Here is a 17,303-nt window from a genome sequence, read left to right on the forward strand (position 1 = left end):
GCTAGAACTTCGAATATCTATAGTTTATCTACAAACAAATAGCACAGGATCTGGTCTGGCAGGCCCCTGTTTATAGTTTGTGTTAAAACTGAATACATCTTAAAGCCAGAGCTGATCGCTAGATACTACGTTTTTGAACCTAAAATAAGGGGTTTCTGAAATAGGGCACCCCTAAATTCCCTCTTCCACATGAAAAATGTCATAGCTACTTCAGTCTCATCTTCACTTTCATCAGAAGGAACAATGAAATTTGTATATTTAGGTTCTGTTGACTATCCTGTACATCAACCCTGCCTTCACCCATTGGGGGAAAAAATCATCTTAGGCACACTTGTATGTACATTGGAACTCTCATATATGTTCCCAGGCAATGGTCAGATGGCCATAATTCAACTGTTCCATGACTGGTGGGCAGTAAGACCTTCCAAGTAACCATCTAGGACTTTTGCTATCCCTGGCTCTGCCATGTCATCATCTGATATGTGCAAACATATAAGATATTAACGGAGCAGCTACGTGGCTCAGTGGATAGAGTTCAAGGCCTGGAGTATGGAAAACCCACATTCAGATCTAGCCTCCGATGTTTACCAAGTGTGTAAGCCTGGGCAAGGCTCTTGACCTCTGTCTGCCTGAGATTCCTCAATTGCAAAAAGGGGAGAGTAACAGCACCTACCTTTCTGGATAGTTGTGAGGATCAAATGAAATTGATATTTGTGAAACACTTAGCACAGTGTCTGGCACACAGTAGGTACTATATGAATTGTTGTTATTTGTGAAGCACTTAGCAGTGTCTGGCACATAGTAGGCACTATATAAATCCTTGTTATCTGTGAAGCACTCCGGCACATAGTAGGTACTATATAAATTGTTGTTATTTGTGAAGCACTTAGCACAGTGTCTGGCACATAGTAGGTACTATATAAATTGTTGTTATTTGTGAAGCACTTAGCACAGTGTCTGGCACATAGTAGGTACTATATAAATTGTTGTTATTTGTGAAGCACTTAGCACAATGTCTGCCACATAGTAGGTACTACATAAACCACTGTTGCCGTCGTTGTGTGGAAGGACCCAGCTGAGAATCCAGCACAACTTCTTTAGCCCCCGATACAATATAACAATGCTTACTTTTTTTCAATAGACTTTGACCCATTTGACAGTATTCCAAAGATGCCAACTCAGTAGCAGTTGTCATTTTGGAAAAAAAATGGCTCCTTTTATTCCCTCTTTTGTCAAAAGAGCTTGATTATTCCTCAAAAGGGCCTTTTGACTTCACAGATTTCTTGGCCTCATCTTTTATGACCAAGAACTTAGTACTTCCTTTTCATTCTACTTCAAGTCAAAATTCACTTGTTCTTTGCATCTCCCTGAAATCCAACAGGAAAACTGGATGTACGCATTCATTTCAAAGAGTCACTTTCCCTGTGATATCATATATATCTCTTGTATTAATGGACTACCTTATTTTCCCATGCCCATATTAATAGATTCAGTTCTTCACCAAGAACATACTGACTTTGCTAACTATGGATTCTGTCTCTAGTTCATTCCAGTCCCCACAACGTTAGCCACTGTCCCGATGGATGAGGGAAATTGAAACTGAGGCCATGCCAGTCAAAGCTGTAGTATACCCCAGAGGCTGCAGAAGAAAAATAGGTGATGATCACCCAAACCTGACGGAGCCACTGCAGGCAAGAGGTTACATCTGGCCATTCATCTAGAAATGTTTCAACAGACCCTCTACGATCAAGCACAGAGAGTTAAATGAGTTACTAACTGACTCCCTACTTCTCTAAAAATTAATTTTATCTCATCAGAACAAAATCCCCAAGCATGTGAGAAAGTGCAAAGAGAAGATAAGCAAAATGAAGAAAGGCAAATGAGAAGTAGGGTAGCTACCCACCCCTAGACTTCCACTAACTATGTTGTTGTTCAGTCCTTTTCAGTCATGTCCAACTCTTTGGGACTCCATTTGGGGTTTTCTTGGCAGAGATGCTGGAGTGGTTTGCCATTTCTTCTCCAGTTCATTTTACAGATGAGGAAACTGAGGCAAACAGGGTTAAGTGACCAATGATGCTGCTTTACTAAATTCTGTTCTTAATGTAACAGGATGTAACTAGTGGATAACTTGTTAATTCTATAACAAGGTCTACCAAGTAGGCATGATGGCAGTTTCTTTAAAGAGTGATTACTGTGGGTTTTTTATGTATTTATGGTATGTTAGTCCAGTTTGTCAACATTGTTGTTGCTTCCTCTTAGCCCATTTCCCGTTGTTCTATGTGCAAAACATCCTCCAGTTTCTCCTACCACCACTTGCACTCCATCTTTCAGGTTCATCTCTGACAGGGACTACCATCTTGTTTGACTGGGCTACATCTCTTTGGTATCCCAACAAGGGAGATTCCTAACTGAGGGTATCTCACCAGGACAAGAAAATATGTGAGACCAAATGATAGGGCTACAAATGGTGGGAGGATTTAGTTCCTAAGGCTATTCATTTGGTAATATTCCTGAATGATTTGCAATTGAGTTTCAAAACACTGACCTTTAGGCCCCAAACTAAACATGTTAATGTTCAAATCATATAAGGTAAGAAAATAAAGGAACACTTGGCAGAAATGTGTTGTTGTTTCAACAAACCCCGTCACCTTATTGATTATTCTACTCCTTACTCCACAAGCTTCCTAACTTACTACCGTATGTTAGCATAGAAGCCTACTAACTTCATTTTATTTCACTCATTGCCTTGCTTATGCGGTGGTAAAAACATGATTACTGAATCTGCATGCATGATAGGTAGAACACCTAAATGGGCCTTCTGTGTCTATAATAGCTAGGAATACAAGCAAGCTAAAGCTGTAAAAAGATTACATTTGGAAAGCATTCTGACGATCCCTTGCCCATAGGAAAAAAAGAGCAAGTTCAACATAAAATAATTTTTAAAATGGAAAAATATCTATCTTTGCAGTTACATATTCCCCTTTTACACAGATTAGCTGATTTTTAAGTTCAAGCGTCAACCATTCTGTGGGAGCTTTAACAAGCCATAAGTATTATGAATAAAACCCATAGTAATGAAATAGTCTTCATGTGTATTGATAATGCATTAACATTTATAACTTTATTCTACCATAATTTAACAATTTAACCTGCACTTAATCTAAGTAGAACCATTGGATTAAAGATCAGAGGATCCTAGATTTAAAGCTGGAAGGCACCTTAGAGGCCAATGAGTCCAATTGCATCACTTTGCAGAGGAAGAAATGAAGCAGAGAATTATGTCCCTTGTTCAGGGTCACATAGCCAGTAAGCGTCTGCAGACTTTGGAGTCAGGAAGACCTGAATTCGACCTCGGACACCATCTATGTGTCCCCAGTCCAGCCAATACGACAATAATAATGATAACCAGCATTTACACAGAACTTTAAGGTTTACAAGGTTCTTTACAAACATTAGCCAGTGCTTAGCACAGCGCCTGGCACATAATAGAATCTCAATAAATGTTTATTGAATTGAGAACCTTAGAAGTTAGGGGCCGTGTGTTAGTCCCATTTTCCAGTTGAGAAAACAGACAAATAGAGGTTAAGCCCAGTCATTTAATCTCTGCCTGCCTTAGTTTCCCCCTCTGTAAAGGAAAGGTTTAGACCCGATGGCTTCCCCAGTCCCTTCTAGCTCTAAGTCTATGATCTATGACCTTATTGATAGGGTTTGAGGCCGGGTCTCCCGACTGCAAATTCAGCACTCTACCTTTCTCCTTGCAACAATTTTGCATGAGATAATTATTTCACAGGAAGCTTCTTGGAATTATAACATGATAGAGCAGAAAGGAAACTTATCCAGCTGCTTTCATTCAAAGAGGAGGTGGAGGGAGGTATATTGATTTGTCCAAATTCTTTTATACAGTCAGTGGCAGAACTGGTTGGTGACAAAACTAGAAATGGAGTCTTCAGTCTCCCAGACCAGGGCTAGCTTTCACAGATCACACTACAAAAAGGTAGGGACAATGAGTCCAACCCCATCATTCACAGATGAGGAAATTAAGCCACAGAGAATTAAGTAACTTGTCCAGGGTCACATTCACAGCTTATTATAATGGAAAGGGCCTGTGGAGGCCATCTAGTTCAATGCCCTAATTTTATAGATGAAAGAAGTCCCTTAACAGCTGATTAGGGACTTATCATCCATGAATCCATCCAAACCCTCTTAGACCTATCTGTTTCCATTTCTTGGGGGTACTAGGCACACATATTATATTCTAGAGCAGGGCTTCTCAAACTTTTTCCACTCCAGATCCCTTTTCATGTTCCCTCTACATTTGTTGGCAGTTGTGCGGCCTGAGGGCTTGAGCAATGCAAAGTGCATATGCTTTGTGGTCAGAACCAAGGTTGTCATAAAGTTGTGCAACAGGGGCAGGTACTATCAGAAATAGCTTGGATTATATGTTTGATTTTTAATTAAGTTTTGGTCTTTGCACATTCAGAAACCTTTTATTTTTTCCAAAGAGGCTGAGACCCACAGTTTAAGAAGCACTGTTCTACGGAATATCGTATTCCAAGCCCTTCGATCTCTTAATGTAGAAGCTAGGATTAAAACCAAGAATCACCTACCCAGCAAAACTGAGTATCATGCTCCAAGGCAAAACATGGATTTTCAATAAAATAGAGGACTTTCAAGTTTTCTCAGTGAAAAGACCAGAGCTGAATAGAAAATTTTACTTTCAAACACAAGAATCAAGAGAAGCATGAAAAGGTAATCAAGAAAAACAACAAGAAAAAGAAATTGCAAGGGATTTACTAAAGTTGAACTGTTTTGTTTACATTCCTACATGGAAAGATGATGTGTATGATTCCTGAGACCTCAGTATTAGGGTAGTTGAAGGGAATATGCATATATATATATATATATACACATATATATATGTCTGTGTATATATATATGTTTATGTATATATACGCATATGTGAGTGTGTATGTGTGTATATATGTATGTGTACATATATATGTGTGTGTGTATACATATATATATATATATATATATATATATATATATATATATATATATATATATATATATATGGAGAGAGAGAGAGAGAGAGAGAGAGAGAGGGAGGGCGGGCACAGGGTGAGTTGAAGATGAAGGGAAGAAAAATAAAAGAAATAAAATCAAATTAAGGGATGAGAGAGGAATATATTGAGAGAGGGAGATAGGGAGAGATAGAATGGGGTAAATTATCTAGCATAAAAGTGGCAAGAAAAAGTAGTTCTGTAGGAAGAGAAGATTAACCTGAGGAGGGAATACCATACATACTCTTTTGGGCATCTTACCCTACAGGAAAAAAGGAGGAAGAAGATTAAAAAAAAGGGGGGGATGATAGAAGGCAGGGCTGATGGGGGTGGAGGTAATCAAAAACAAACACTTTTGAAAGGGCACAGGGCCAAAGGAGAAAATTCAATAAAGGGGGATAGGTTAGGAAGGAGCAAAATATAGTTAGTCTTTCAAAACATGAGTATTGTGGAAGGGTTAAACATAATGATATGCATGTGGCCTATGTTGAATTGCTTGACTTCTTAGGGAGGGTGGGTGGGAAGGGAAGAGGGGAGAGAATTTGGAACTCAAAGTTTTAAAAACAGATGTTCAAAAACAAAAAAAAAAGTTTTTGCATGCAACTAGAAAATAAGATACACAGGCAATGGGGTGTAGAAATTTATCTTGCCCTACAAGAAAGGAAGGGAAAAGGGGATGGGAGTGGAGTGGGGTGACAGAAGGGAGGGCTGACTGGGGAACAGGGCAACCAGAATATACACCATCTTGGAATGGGGGGGAGGGTAGAAATGGGGAGAAAATTTGTAATTCAAACTCTTGTGAAATTCAATGCTGAAAACTAAATAAAAAAATTAAAAAAAAAACTGTTCTAGAGTACTAGTCTTCAGACTTTTCTGATTAAGCAAACCCATCAATAGAACCTTTCTGATTATGTAGAAGCCATATGCACATAGTGACTTATTTATACAGTATATGCACATATCACGACACTAATGATTATGTACATAATAGCACTTACACATAGAAAAGAAAATTTTAAATGATGAGATAAAGATGAGAAATATTGGCCCCTAGAGTTAAATAGGACATCAGTGGAGTTTATCAAATAGCCAGTGACATGGTCAGATTGAGCTTTAGGAAAATCACTGACAGCTAAGTGGGTGATGGGTTGGGGTGGTGGTGGAGAGATTTGACCAATGAGAAGGTTATTACAATGGTCCACGTTATGGGTAAAGAGGGCCTTTGCTAGGCTGATGGCTGTGTTGTCGTGAAGTTATCTGGGCGTGGGAGGATTTTCACAATGGCACCTGAATAGTTTCTAGAGGTAGTGATTTTAGATTTTAGCTGCTCAGTGAATCCTGTGACAGGGACCCTAACTTCATGGAATCGGTCCCCCAATTTACTCTCCTTTTCAGACATCTTTTCCCGTAAAGTAAGGAGGGAAGTGTTGTGTAGTTTATTGGTAAAGAACAGTAATAAGGACGGGGATGACAGCACTGCACATGGTACTTTACAGTTTAACAAGCACATTCTTCACAATGATTGTATGAAGAAAATAACGCAAGCATGATCTTCCTTGTACCAACGAAGAAACTGAGGCTCAGAAAGATTAAAGGATTTACCCCCAGTCTCCCTATTTAAAGAAGAAATCATTATTGATTTTAAAGTTCCTATGTGAAATGCCATTTCCGCAACCAAAAATATAGTTTCAGATCTAGAAGATTGGACAGGTTTCTATAAGTTTAGTCCATTTTTTAAATACACTTATTTGAATATCATGTTGATTTGTTTAACATTATTTTTAATTGAAAGTGAATACCATAAAATTGTTTCACATGGCCCAGAAAAACAGAAAAATTGAAAATGATGGAAGAATCAAACACAGAACTAATTTTTTTTATGTAAAAACTCCTCTAACTCTTACAGAATAAGGCACATAAAAATATTGCACTAAAAAAACCATTATCTTGGGGAAGGACAAATTTTTTATCCTAAAAAAAGCTATCTTTCCTTTCCAAAATGAGATTTTTGTTTTGATTTGTTTTGTTAGCAATATACAGATCTACTTTTCCATCACATCCAGAGTGCTGGCTTACTGGCAACCACTCCTCAGTGTCATTGCTTAACTTGTTTAATGTGAGGTTATCTGAGGCATGATATTGGTGCCACTGTTAAATGGATAAATGTGAAAAATGTAATTGCAGGGCATGACAGCACATCTGGCACCTACTTCTTGGGTTATTTGCTCTTAAATTATGCCTTGTTGTTCTGGTTGTGGAAGAATGGCTCAGTGATAAACTTGAAACTTGAGCATCTTTGGTAAATGCTAAGAGAGAGTTAAAAAGAAAGTAGGCCAGGAGCCGCCATTTTCTAAGCAAATGTAGCATTTTTGCTAAATATCACTAGCATTTTAGGACTGTGTATGGTTAATGCAATGCCTCTATACATAGAATTTAATAAAGATGCTTCATCTCTCAGTTTCTTGTTATATAAAAACCTTCCCAGGAAAACGAAGACTCCATTACTAAATACCACAGATGCAGTGAATTAAACATTCACACTTTATAATGAGATCAGACCTCTCTGGATACTAGATTATAACAATACCATTTTGAGATCTGAAATCCTTTAATGCTAATGATATGTTACTTAATTTCGGTTTGGAGTAGTCTATAATTGTCAGACAGTGTCTCTGGAGGACCAGGGAGCATTTATTACTGTCTCTTCCCGCACCCAAAGTGCTTAGTCTAGATTCTAATACAGCCAATTCTCCAGAGTTGCTCTATTAAATGGGAACTCTTTGAGATTATTGTTTTCAAATGGAAGCCTGGGTGATGTTGTAGGCAGGGAATTTCAAGGCCCAAGGAAACACCTCTTGAGAAAAATAATATCAGATGGATTCATTAACTGAACATTTTGATTATCGGCAAACTCCTAAATGCTCATGACTAAAAGAGTTGCTGTACGGCTGTCATTTCATTGAGTAACATTTGTAGCATATTCTGGTGCCTCTGTTCGTTGCAGTCTATCAAAACAAATGCTGCAAAGCTCTTTATCTGCAAAGAGGTCCAAATTGAAATAAGTTTGACAATAAAAAGGACATGTTCACAGTCTATAACTGTTCCAAAGATTTCCTATCTTTAAATAAAGTTCACTTAGCTATCAAATCATTTATGAAATAATTGGAAGGACTAGAAGGATGTTTCTCTTATTGAATAAATGTTTGTTTTAAATTTGGAAGGCATTTCCTTTGAGTTAAAAAAATCTATTATATGCTACCGTCTCCTTCCTCCTCACTCATTGTCTTACATCATTTGCTTTCTTGCAACATATATTTTTGAATAAGTTGTTTATGAAGCAGCAAATTAATAGTCTTTCTGATTGTTTTTAGTTGGGATTTGGAGGGCTGACAAATGAATGAGTAGAAAACGGCAATTCTACGTGAATTAGCTTTAAGGCTCACTAAGAGGCCAATGCAGAACTTAATAAGAAACTTATTAAGAGAAGTAGGACAACTTAATTCAGATTGATTATAGACTTTGGTGAAGACAGCTGGAGTTCAAATGAAACTGAAAAGGAACTTATATACACTTCAAAGTATGCTAAGCAGATGTCAGAAACAATTACTGTGGGCTGCCTTTTCAGAAGCTAAAGGCATTATGGGAATACAGGGGTAGATTCAGGTTCTTCTTACACAAAGGGCGGTAGCTACTACTTAGACACACAGCACCATCTCAAATCTGATTCTTTGGGGATAGGAACTAATTTAGCATTCTTGTCATAATTCAGGACTTTCGGTGTTATAAACTGCGCTAAAAATGAGAAGGAATGCATGAGACCTCAGGCCAGAGCTCTCCCATCTCTACCAGTATAAAGTAGGTAGTAAAGATTTTTTCCAGGAAGCCATTCTTACCGTTGCTTGCAAGTTATGTCAGCAATAACTTAATCTCCATTCTATACTTTATAGTTTAATGTAAAGCTTCTTTAATATATATTCAGATATACTGGGGATCAAATCATGTTGCCTGGAACATAAAAGTATCTCCAGAAAAAGATCTCATAACCCAGAGACTTAAAGACTTTATCAAAGGTAACAACCACAGGTATAACAAGGCAACAAGACTCCACTTCCCCCTCTCTTCCAGGTGCCAGCATTGAAAAGGTCCGACAGGGACATAAAAACAACTGAACTGAGAACCTCTTTAGCAAAAATAATCAGCTAAAATAAGAAGCAAACATGATTTCCTTCCTAGCTGAACCGCCTCTGGTAATCTGTCCATATAGCCCCACAGTGTCTTGGGGTATCTCCTTCCACTCTAAGCAAGGTCAATCAGTGAGTATGTATTAAGTACCATTAAATACCTGCTATATATCAGGTACTGTGCTAAGCACTGGAGAGACAAGCAAATTAAAAAAGGCAACAGATAGTCTCTGCTCTGAAGTCTAGTGGGGGAAACAGCCTTAAAACCACTATGTAAAAACAACCATTATACAATATAAATTGAAGATAATTAACACAGGGTACCCTTCTAAGGACAGAAATGGCAAGTTATGGTTCTGTTAACTAATGCATAATACTATATATGTATATTATGCATACTATATATTATATACATATGTATATATGGATGGATGGATGCATATACTACATAATAGAATGTTAAAGCAAGATGATATTATGATCAAGTCGTAAATGTGTTGGAATTATAATTAGGGGGCTTAGTTCCATATGCCAGCTCTGACACCTACTGTACGTATGACCCTGGGAATTACTCATCCTCTTTAAGCCATTAGCAAATGAGAGGGTTGAATCTGATGGGCTCAGTTGTTCCTTTCAGCTCTAAATCTATAATCCGGAGAATTGGCCCAAATGAATTAATGGCAGAACAAAGCCTAGAACCCAAATCTCCTACTTAAAGCACAGTGACTGTTGAGTAACCGAAATGATTACTTTTTAATCTGAAAGTCATGTTCTCATTCTTTTTAAAAGCCCTCAGTATGTCTCATGCAGATATCTTTTCTCTATTGTGCTAATATTTTAAAGAGATGATTCCAGAAGAGGTCCTGTTTTTAATTCAATGCTGGAATAGGCTAAGGCACAAAGAGTCATGCAAATGATCACAAAACTGGAAGGGACTACACAGGCCATCTAACCCAACTCATACCTGAGCAGGAATTCTTTGTCTGAAGACACTTATAATGGAGACCTCAATGCTTTTTGAGCTCACCAATTCCAAAGCAACTTTATTATTTTTTTCCATATATGTAGATGAAATCTCTTCTATCCCTTTGTATCCTCTTCCCCATTGCTCTTAATTCTTCCAGTGAATGTGAAGACAGCTATCACATTCTCTCAACTTTTCTTTTATTCACATATCTCATCCCAGTCCTTGCAACCATTCCTTATGTGTCATGGCCTCTAATTACCATACTGTAGAGGTTTCTGTCTATGGCAGCAATTTTCAAAGTGTGGTTTAGGGATAATGGGGGAATCCCTGAGATATTTTCAGGCAGTCCAACTGTTTTCATAATAATATTAAGACATTTTCATTTATAACATGACATATATTAATAGATAACACACCACATAAATAAAAACTCTTTGTTGGAGGGGGTTCTTAATAATTTTTTAGTGTAAGGGGGTTGGTCCTGAGATGAAAAATTTCAAGAACCACTGCTCTATGGGATGCACACTATATATTTCCTAAATGGTTATACCCTTAATCGACCATAATGCTCCTGATGTGGTATGACTAAGGTAGGGGTACAGTGAGATACTTACTTTCCCCACTAAAAAAAGTGAAATTAAAAAGTGCATTAGCAGTTCTATCCTCAATAGCTAAATTAAATATATTTATATTTATACAAATATATAAATAATAAATAAAAAAATTATTCTGGTGGTTTCTTCTTTTCCCCTTGGTGGATATGATCTACACCCTAAACTTAATTACCACCAAAAGTTGTAGTACCAGAAAGTCTCAAAATGTACGATGCAGAGGACATAGAATAGGCAGCTTTGAAAAGCTGTAGGGAATAGCACATCACCAATTTAACTGATGTCTGACACAGTAAGTTGGCGCATGCATTCTGTTATCCCCAGGCCTACATAGATGTGGTAGTTCCTCAAGAAGCAGGCTTGCAATGTGATGAGTTTTAAGTATATAGCATAAGACATTTAGGACAATGTTTTATCTCTCCCAATGTCTGCTTCATTTTTTAAAATGAAGCAGGTAAACAAAAGATAATGAAATCCTTGGTCCTATAAAGCTTGTTTCTACAATTAGTTCTAAAGAAATCTTTTGTCATCAATGCTTTAAAAACAACAACAAGATGTAGATGTCATATTTGTCAGTTATACTGATTTATTTGGGGCCATTTAGAAATATACGCATTGGTTCTAAATCATATCCATCAAATTGGCAAAGATGACAAAAGATGAAGTTGACATTTTTGGAGGAACTGTGGAAAAAAACAGACACTAATGCATTGTTGGTGGACTTGTGAATTGGTCTCATCATTCTGGAAGGCAGTTTAGAACTATTTCTCAAAAAGTCACCAAACCATGCACACCCTTTGGTTCTGCAATACAATCACAAAACTTATGTTCTAAAGAGATCAAAGAAAGAGGAAAAGGACCCATGTCTTTTCATAGTAGCAAAAATCTAAAAAACAAGAGGGTATCCACCCACAAGGGAAAGTTTAAACAATTAAGGTACCTGAATGAAATGGAAGATTATTGTACCATAAGAAATTATGAAACAGACAGTAAAAGCAGGAAGAACTATATGAAATAAAACAAAGTGAAGTGAGCAGAATTAGAAGAGCAATTTATACAATGAGAACAACGTTATAAAGAAAAAGAACTTCAAGAGCCTATAGCACTCTGATCGATGGAAAGGACAAACCATAATTCCAGAGGACTTTAGATGATGCTCATTATCTACCTCCTGACAGACAGGTGATGGACTCAAATTTCTGAATGAGACATACATGTTTGGACATTACCAATGAGGGAATTTTCATTCCTTGACTATGGACATTTGTTAGGAATACTTTTCTTCTCCTTCCTTCCCTTCCCCTTTCCTTCTCTCCTTCCCTGCTTTCTTCCTTCCCTCTCCTTCTTTAATGTTGGGAGAGAAGAGAAAGATAATAAATGTCTATTAACTTTTTAAAAATTCTAATTTTAAAAAAGAAACATCCTCATCAAAATTTTGACCTGTATAAAAGATGTAATTTTCAAAGCACAGCATTCTGGTTTTTAAAATAGAAAACAGAATGTTTATATTGTCAAATAAAGTTTGGTATTTCTTTCAGTTGAGTTATGGTGACTTCAGAAACAAATCGATAAGGATATCATGGACAAAATCATGGACAAAAAGAACAGAGTTATTAGAAAGCTAGAATCTAAGGTTAAAAGATTTTTAATCCCATAGAGTTGAACTTCATAGTCTGAGATCAGAAGAAAGTATGCATGTTATGCTATTTATTATGATTTGCTTCACTTTATAGGGTTCTGAACATCTTAAGCTAGGGGAAGAGACCAGGAAAGCCCTCTTGCAGAAAGTGAAGACATAGTTCAAGTCCAGAAAGTGACTTGTACAAGGTCATACTGTTTAGTTAGTGGCAAACTCAGGACTAGTGACCATGCATGCTTAATCCTAGGACTGTGATTTTACTACTATATACCATATCTCTATATGTTTCAGAAACATCATAGGTAGGGCTATATATTGGCCATCATAATTGCCCATGGGTAATTTAAAATTCAAGAAGATTCGGTAACTTTTAAAAAAGAATGGATTTTGTATTTTTAAGCTTCTTTCAGTTTTAGGAGTGTGAGGTGAAGAATTTGCACTGAAGCTCAGATTAGAATTCCTTTGGATGGTTCCAAATGAGGAGGATAAGTAGCATGCCATACCTTGACTTTCTCTAGGTGATCCTGCAGAGAGTCAATTAGTAGATCTCCCACCGGCTGCCAAGAGCCCTTGATCACTTCGGCCTGACGTAATTTTAGGTCCAATCCGTCCATTGCTTCCTGAAGTTCATGTAGTCTTTCTAGGGCCTCGTCTATCTTCTTCTGCCAATCAACAGAGTGCAGGTTCAATTTTTCCCATTCGGTGTTGACCTCATCGGCTTGCTTTCTCAGGAGTCTTGTGACATTCTGGGCCCTATCCTCAGGAGGCAGTTCTAAATTTGTAATATAACAAGCTGTTAGGCCAAATTCTTTATTACATCGGTGTTTTTAAAATAGCATTGAATAGTTCATATTAGATAAAAGGAAACATTTACAACAAGAGGTAGGAATGCTGCTTTAACATAACTGTTTTAGAAGTCACAGCATAATTTTGGAACTATGAGACTATAACGTACAAAGAATCCTTGCTGAGTTTTTTACACTTTACATTGGTCTCATGCTTGACTTTATCTTGTTTCTTCAAAGATCCAATTAGACTGCTGAGCTAACTGACGGGAATGATGTTTGGGTCAAATAATAATTCATTTGGATTAGTTTTTTAAATTGGTAATTAGCTTATAGTCTCTATAACAGTAGAACTCTCTCTAATAACCACAGTTATTTCTCATTTTAAAAAAAATATTTAGCTATTTGTATATAAGAGGATTTCTAATTTTGTTTAGAAATGTGCACACATGTTTATACATTGGAGATTAAGATTTCTGATTCTTTTCATCTATAGTGTTTAATTTGAATTGATTACACAGTGAAATTTAACCTGGAAAATATAAGCTCTTCTGACATAGGAATCAAGAATTTATGGATCTCTAAGTCATTGCTGATCCTTTTATCAATATGTTATTACATCTTTACATTCAATTACCTCTGGGCCCCTGGTAATGCTTCTCGAGTTCCTCCAAAGGTTTCTCTGAAAGAAAGATTCTCACCGTCTCAAGCGTACTCGTGATTACAGGTTCTTTGGTTTTCAACTCTCTCTTGAAGGCCTGTGAAACCAAACAAAAAGCAGTACAAATTTGGTGCCATAGGCTTTTACTACCAACTCATACTGGTGTTTATGATATTACCAGGTCAACCTTTGATTCTAATATTTAGGCAAACTGACTGGTGCCAAAAGGGAGGAAGGCTAAGGCTAAAAAACATTTTGACAATAAGGAAATCTTTAGAAAACTCTCCCCTATGCTAATATCTTTTCATTTAAGATAAGAGTTCTTCCTTTAATGTGACTGGCAGACTTGAGATGTAGGTTGCAACATGTCTAACAAAAAAGAGATACAAATATAGCCTAATGGAGCCTTAAAAAATAAACAAAAATATAACACACTATAAAAACCCAAGGGATTACCGGATTGTCACCTGAGATTATATTCTCATCTCATCTCTACATACACACACACACACACACACACACACACACACACACACATGTTTTTCAACTGTAACTAAAAAAAAGATATGGCTTAAGATTGAAGGAATAAAATAGAAGCAAAACTCTGCTTGCAGTAACATTTGAGAAGCCAAAGCTACCCTTAGATCTCTCACTGTCCACCATAAAAACTTTCTCTGTATTGTAGAGAGTGAGCGTTGTACATTTCTGATACACCAATAGACATTGCACTCAGGAGATTTTCCCAAGAAGTTCCCAGGAGTTGTGGGGAACAGCTAAATCTGATAGGAAACTTGCCATCACTTCCACTAGTTAGTCAATGAGCATTTATTAAGCATGTATTACGTGGTAGGCCATTGTGTCAAACACTGGGTATATAAGGAAATATAAAAATTGTCCCTGCTTTCAAGAAGCTGAGTCTAACGGGGAGACAATGTGAAAACAACTACGTACATACAAGCAAGACATATACAGGATGAATTAAAGATAATCAATAGAAGGAAGGGATGGGTATTAAGGAGGATCAGGAAAGGCTTTTAGTAGTTGATGGGATTTTAGCTAGAAATTGAAGGAAGTGAAGGAAGTCAGGAGTCAGAGATGAGGAGGAAGAGTAATCCAGTAAAATGCCTGGAGTCTAAAGCCCTTGAGGTACAGCAAGGAGGTCAGTATCACTAGATGTCAAAATATGTCCTGGGAGTAAGGTGTAAGAGACTGGAAAATTAGAAGGGGATCAGGTAGTAAAAAGGTTTTTTGAATGCAAAACAAAAGATTTTATATTTGATCTCCGGGGTGAGAGAGAGAGCCAATGGAGTTTATTGAATAAAAGATGGCATGGATAGACTTGTATTTCAGAAATATTAACTTGACAGCTGAGTGGAGTGGGGAGACACTTGAGATAGGGAGACAAACCAGGAAGCTATTACAATAGTTATGAGGCATGAAATGATGAGGCATGATGAGGGTCTGCACCACAGTGGTGGCAGTGTCAGAGGAGATAAGGGATGTATATGAGAGGTGTTACAAAGGTAAAATTGGCAGGATTTGGCATCAAAATGGAAATGGGGGAGTGGTGGTGAGAGAGAGTTAAGGATGACATTTAAGTTTCATGCCTAGGTGACCAGGAGGATGGTGGTATTCTCAGAAGTAACAGGACATTTAGGAGTGGCAGATATTGTAGTGAGTAAGAGCTGGCATATCTTTGATCAAAGCAGTCTGTTTATGGTGATGAGAACGCACCATGGGAAGAGGATTTCAGGTGAAGCTTGGGGACAAGGCATAGTTACAGCACCAGAGGTAAGGAGATCATACAAATTAGAAATAGTGAGTCTCTGTTTCAATCCTCTCACTTTATAGATGAGATCATGTAATAATTAAGCATTATTATTTCATGAACTTATACAACTTTAAAGATGAAAAGGGTCTTTTGAGATCATCTATTCCAATCTTGTCATTTTATAGACGAAACCCAGGGAGGTTAAGTAATTTGCCCAACAGGACACAGTGAATTAGCAGCAGAACCAGGAAAAGAGTTCAAGTCTCCTGACTCCTTCTGGAGCCTGTGCCATTTAGAAGAAAAAAAGAAAACAAACAATCTTTAGTATCGAAAAGGTCAAATAGAGTTGCTGATGGTTTAAAGAGCCTTTCTGGAGAAACTAAAAGTGCATTTTATTAGCCACAAACAACACCAAAAATCCCTAGAGTAATGTGAAAACTTAACCCAGAATAATGGTCTTAAATATTTTAGTGGTAGTAATTATGAGAACGTTTCACAGAATCATGGATCCTAACACTCAAAAGGACTTTAGAGGTAGCCAGACCTCTCCCTTCATTTAAGTCTGGGTAACTGAGGCCCAATATGGTTAATGAGAAGCCATAGATCAATTATTCTTTTGGTCACCTTTTCTCATAGCCTTTGGGTCACTGTTTTATTGTTTCACTGAGAATTAATTTGAATATATACTGAAAAAGGATTTAGAAATGACAAGGAATATTTAAATACACACACAGAGCTCTGGCGATAATTTTTTTCAGTATCTCCTTTCCTTCATTTCCCTTCATTTCCTTACCTACCTTCCCCTTTCTCTTGGTGGCCCTCTTGACCTATCTAGTCCCCAAAAGTCCATAACTTCCTCATGATTACTCAAGGATCAGAACATAAAGAAAAACCAAAAATGGATCTGTCATTGCCTATAGACATCCATGTCATTATCATCTCCTTACTGACTGAAACTCATTGGCTTGTGGTTGTAGGCATGTCAGTCATACATAGGTGCCAGGCTTCTCAGGGAATGCAAGATCTGCTCAAGAAGAGTCATGCCCCTCATATAATAATGCATCTCTGAGCTGGCTGTCAAACTGTGAGGTAGGAGGAAAACACTCAAAGCAAGAGTTGTGAGGAGCTAATGCCTTGGAAATCATGAAACTGAAGAGTTCTAATTAGGTGGTGGCTTCTTCCTCTGATTCAAGCCTGATGTTTATAAGGGTGGCCACAACTAAGGCTCAAGGCTGGTTCTCTGATCTAACCCCTTTTCTTCCCTCTATGAGTCAAATTATCAATGGGGCACACAGGCGGCTCCCCAAGAGGAAGAGATGGAGGACTTGAACACAAGTCTTCCTGATTCTGAAGACTGCTCTTAATACACAGTCTATGCTGTCTCCCTAAAAGGGAGAAATGGCCCAATGGGAATGGAAGAATGAAGATGATACTCTTGAAAGCTTAGCTCTTAAGGAGCCCTGTGACAATGTTCAGCCAACAGTTCCTAGTGCAATAGCATAGGAATGTTCTGCAAATTAAGAAACTAGATATCTCAATGTGAAGTATATGATGGTTTTGAGCTATTTACTTAACGAAGGTATTTGACTCAAACAACATTTCACAAAGCATCATATTGTGCCTTA

General features: G+C 37.4%; 1 protein-coding gene across 6 annotated transcripts in view; it reads right to left on the minus strand.

Annotated features, from left to right (window-relative positions):
- Positions 1 to 17,303, minus strand: part of DMD (dystrophin) — a 1,925,924-nt gene that overhangs the window by 357,591 nt on the left and 1,551,030 nt on the right. For all 6 annotated transcript variants that reach the window (XM_036747778.1, XM_036747779.1, XM_036747772.1 and 3 more), the window contains 2 exons: positions 13,884 to 14,004; positions 12,965 to 13,233 (listed from right to left, as the gene is read on the minus strand). In XM_036747778.1, the coding sequence (XP_036603673.1) occupies positions 12,965 to 13,233; positions 13,884 to 14,004 (390 nt within the window). The remainder of the gene's footprint in view (positions 1 to 12,964; positions 13,234 to 13,883; positions 14,005 to 17,303) is intronic.

Source organism: Trichosurus vulpecula, chromosome 2, assembly GCF_011100635.1.
Source record: "Trichosurus vulpecula isolate mTriVul1 chromosome 2, mTriVul1.pri, whole genome shotgun sequence".
Lineage (NCBI taxonomy): Eukaryota > Metazoa > Chordata > Mammalia > Diprotodontia > Phalangeridae > Trichosurus > Trichosurus vulpecula.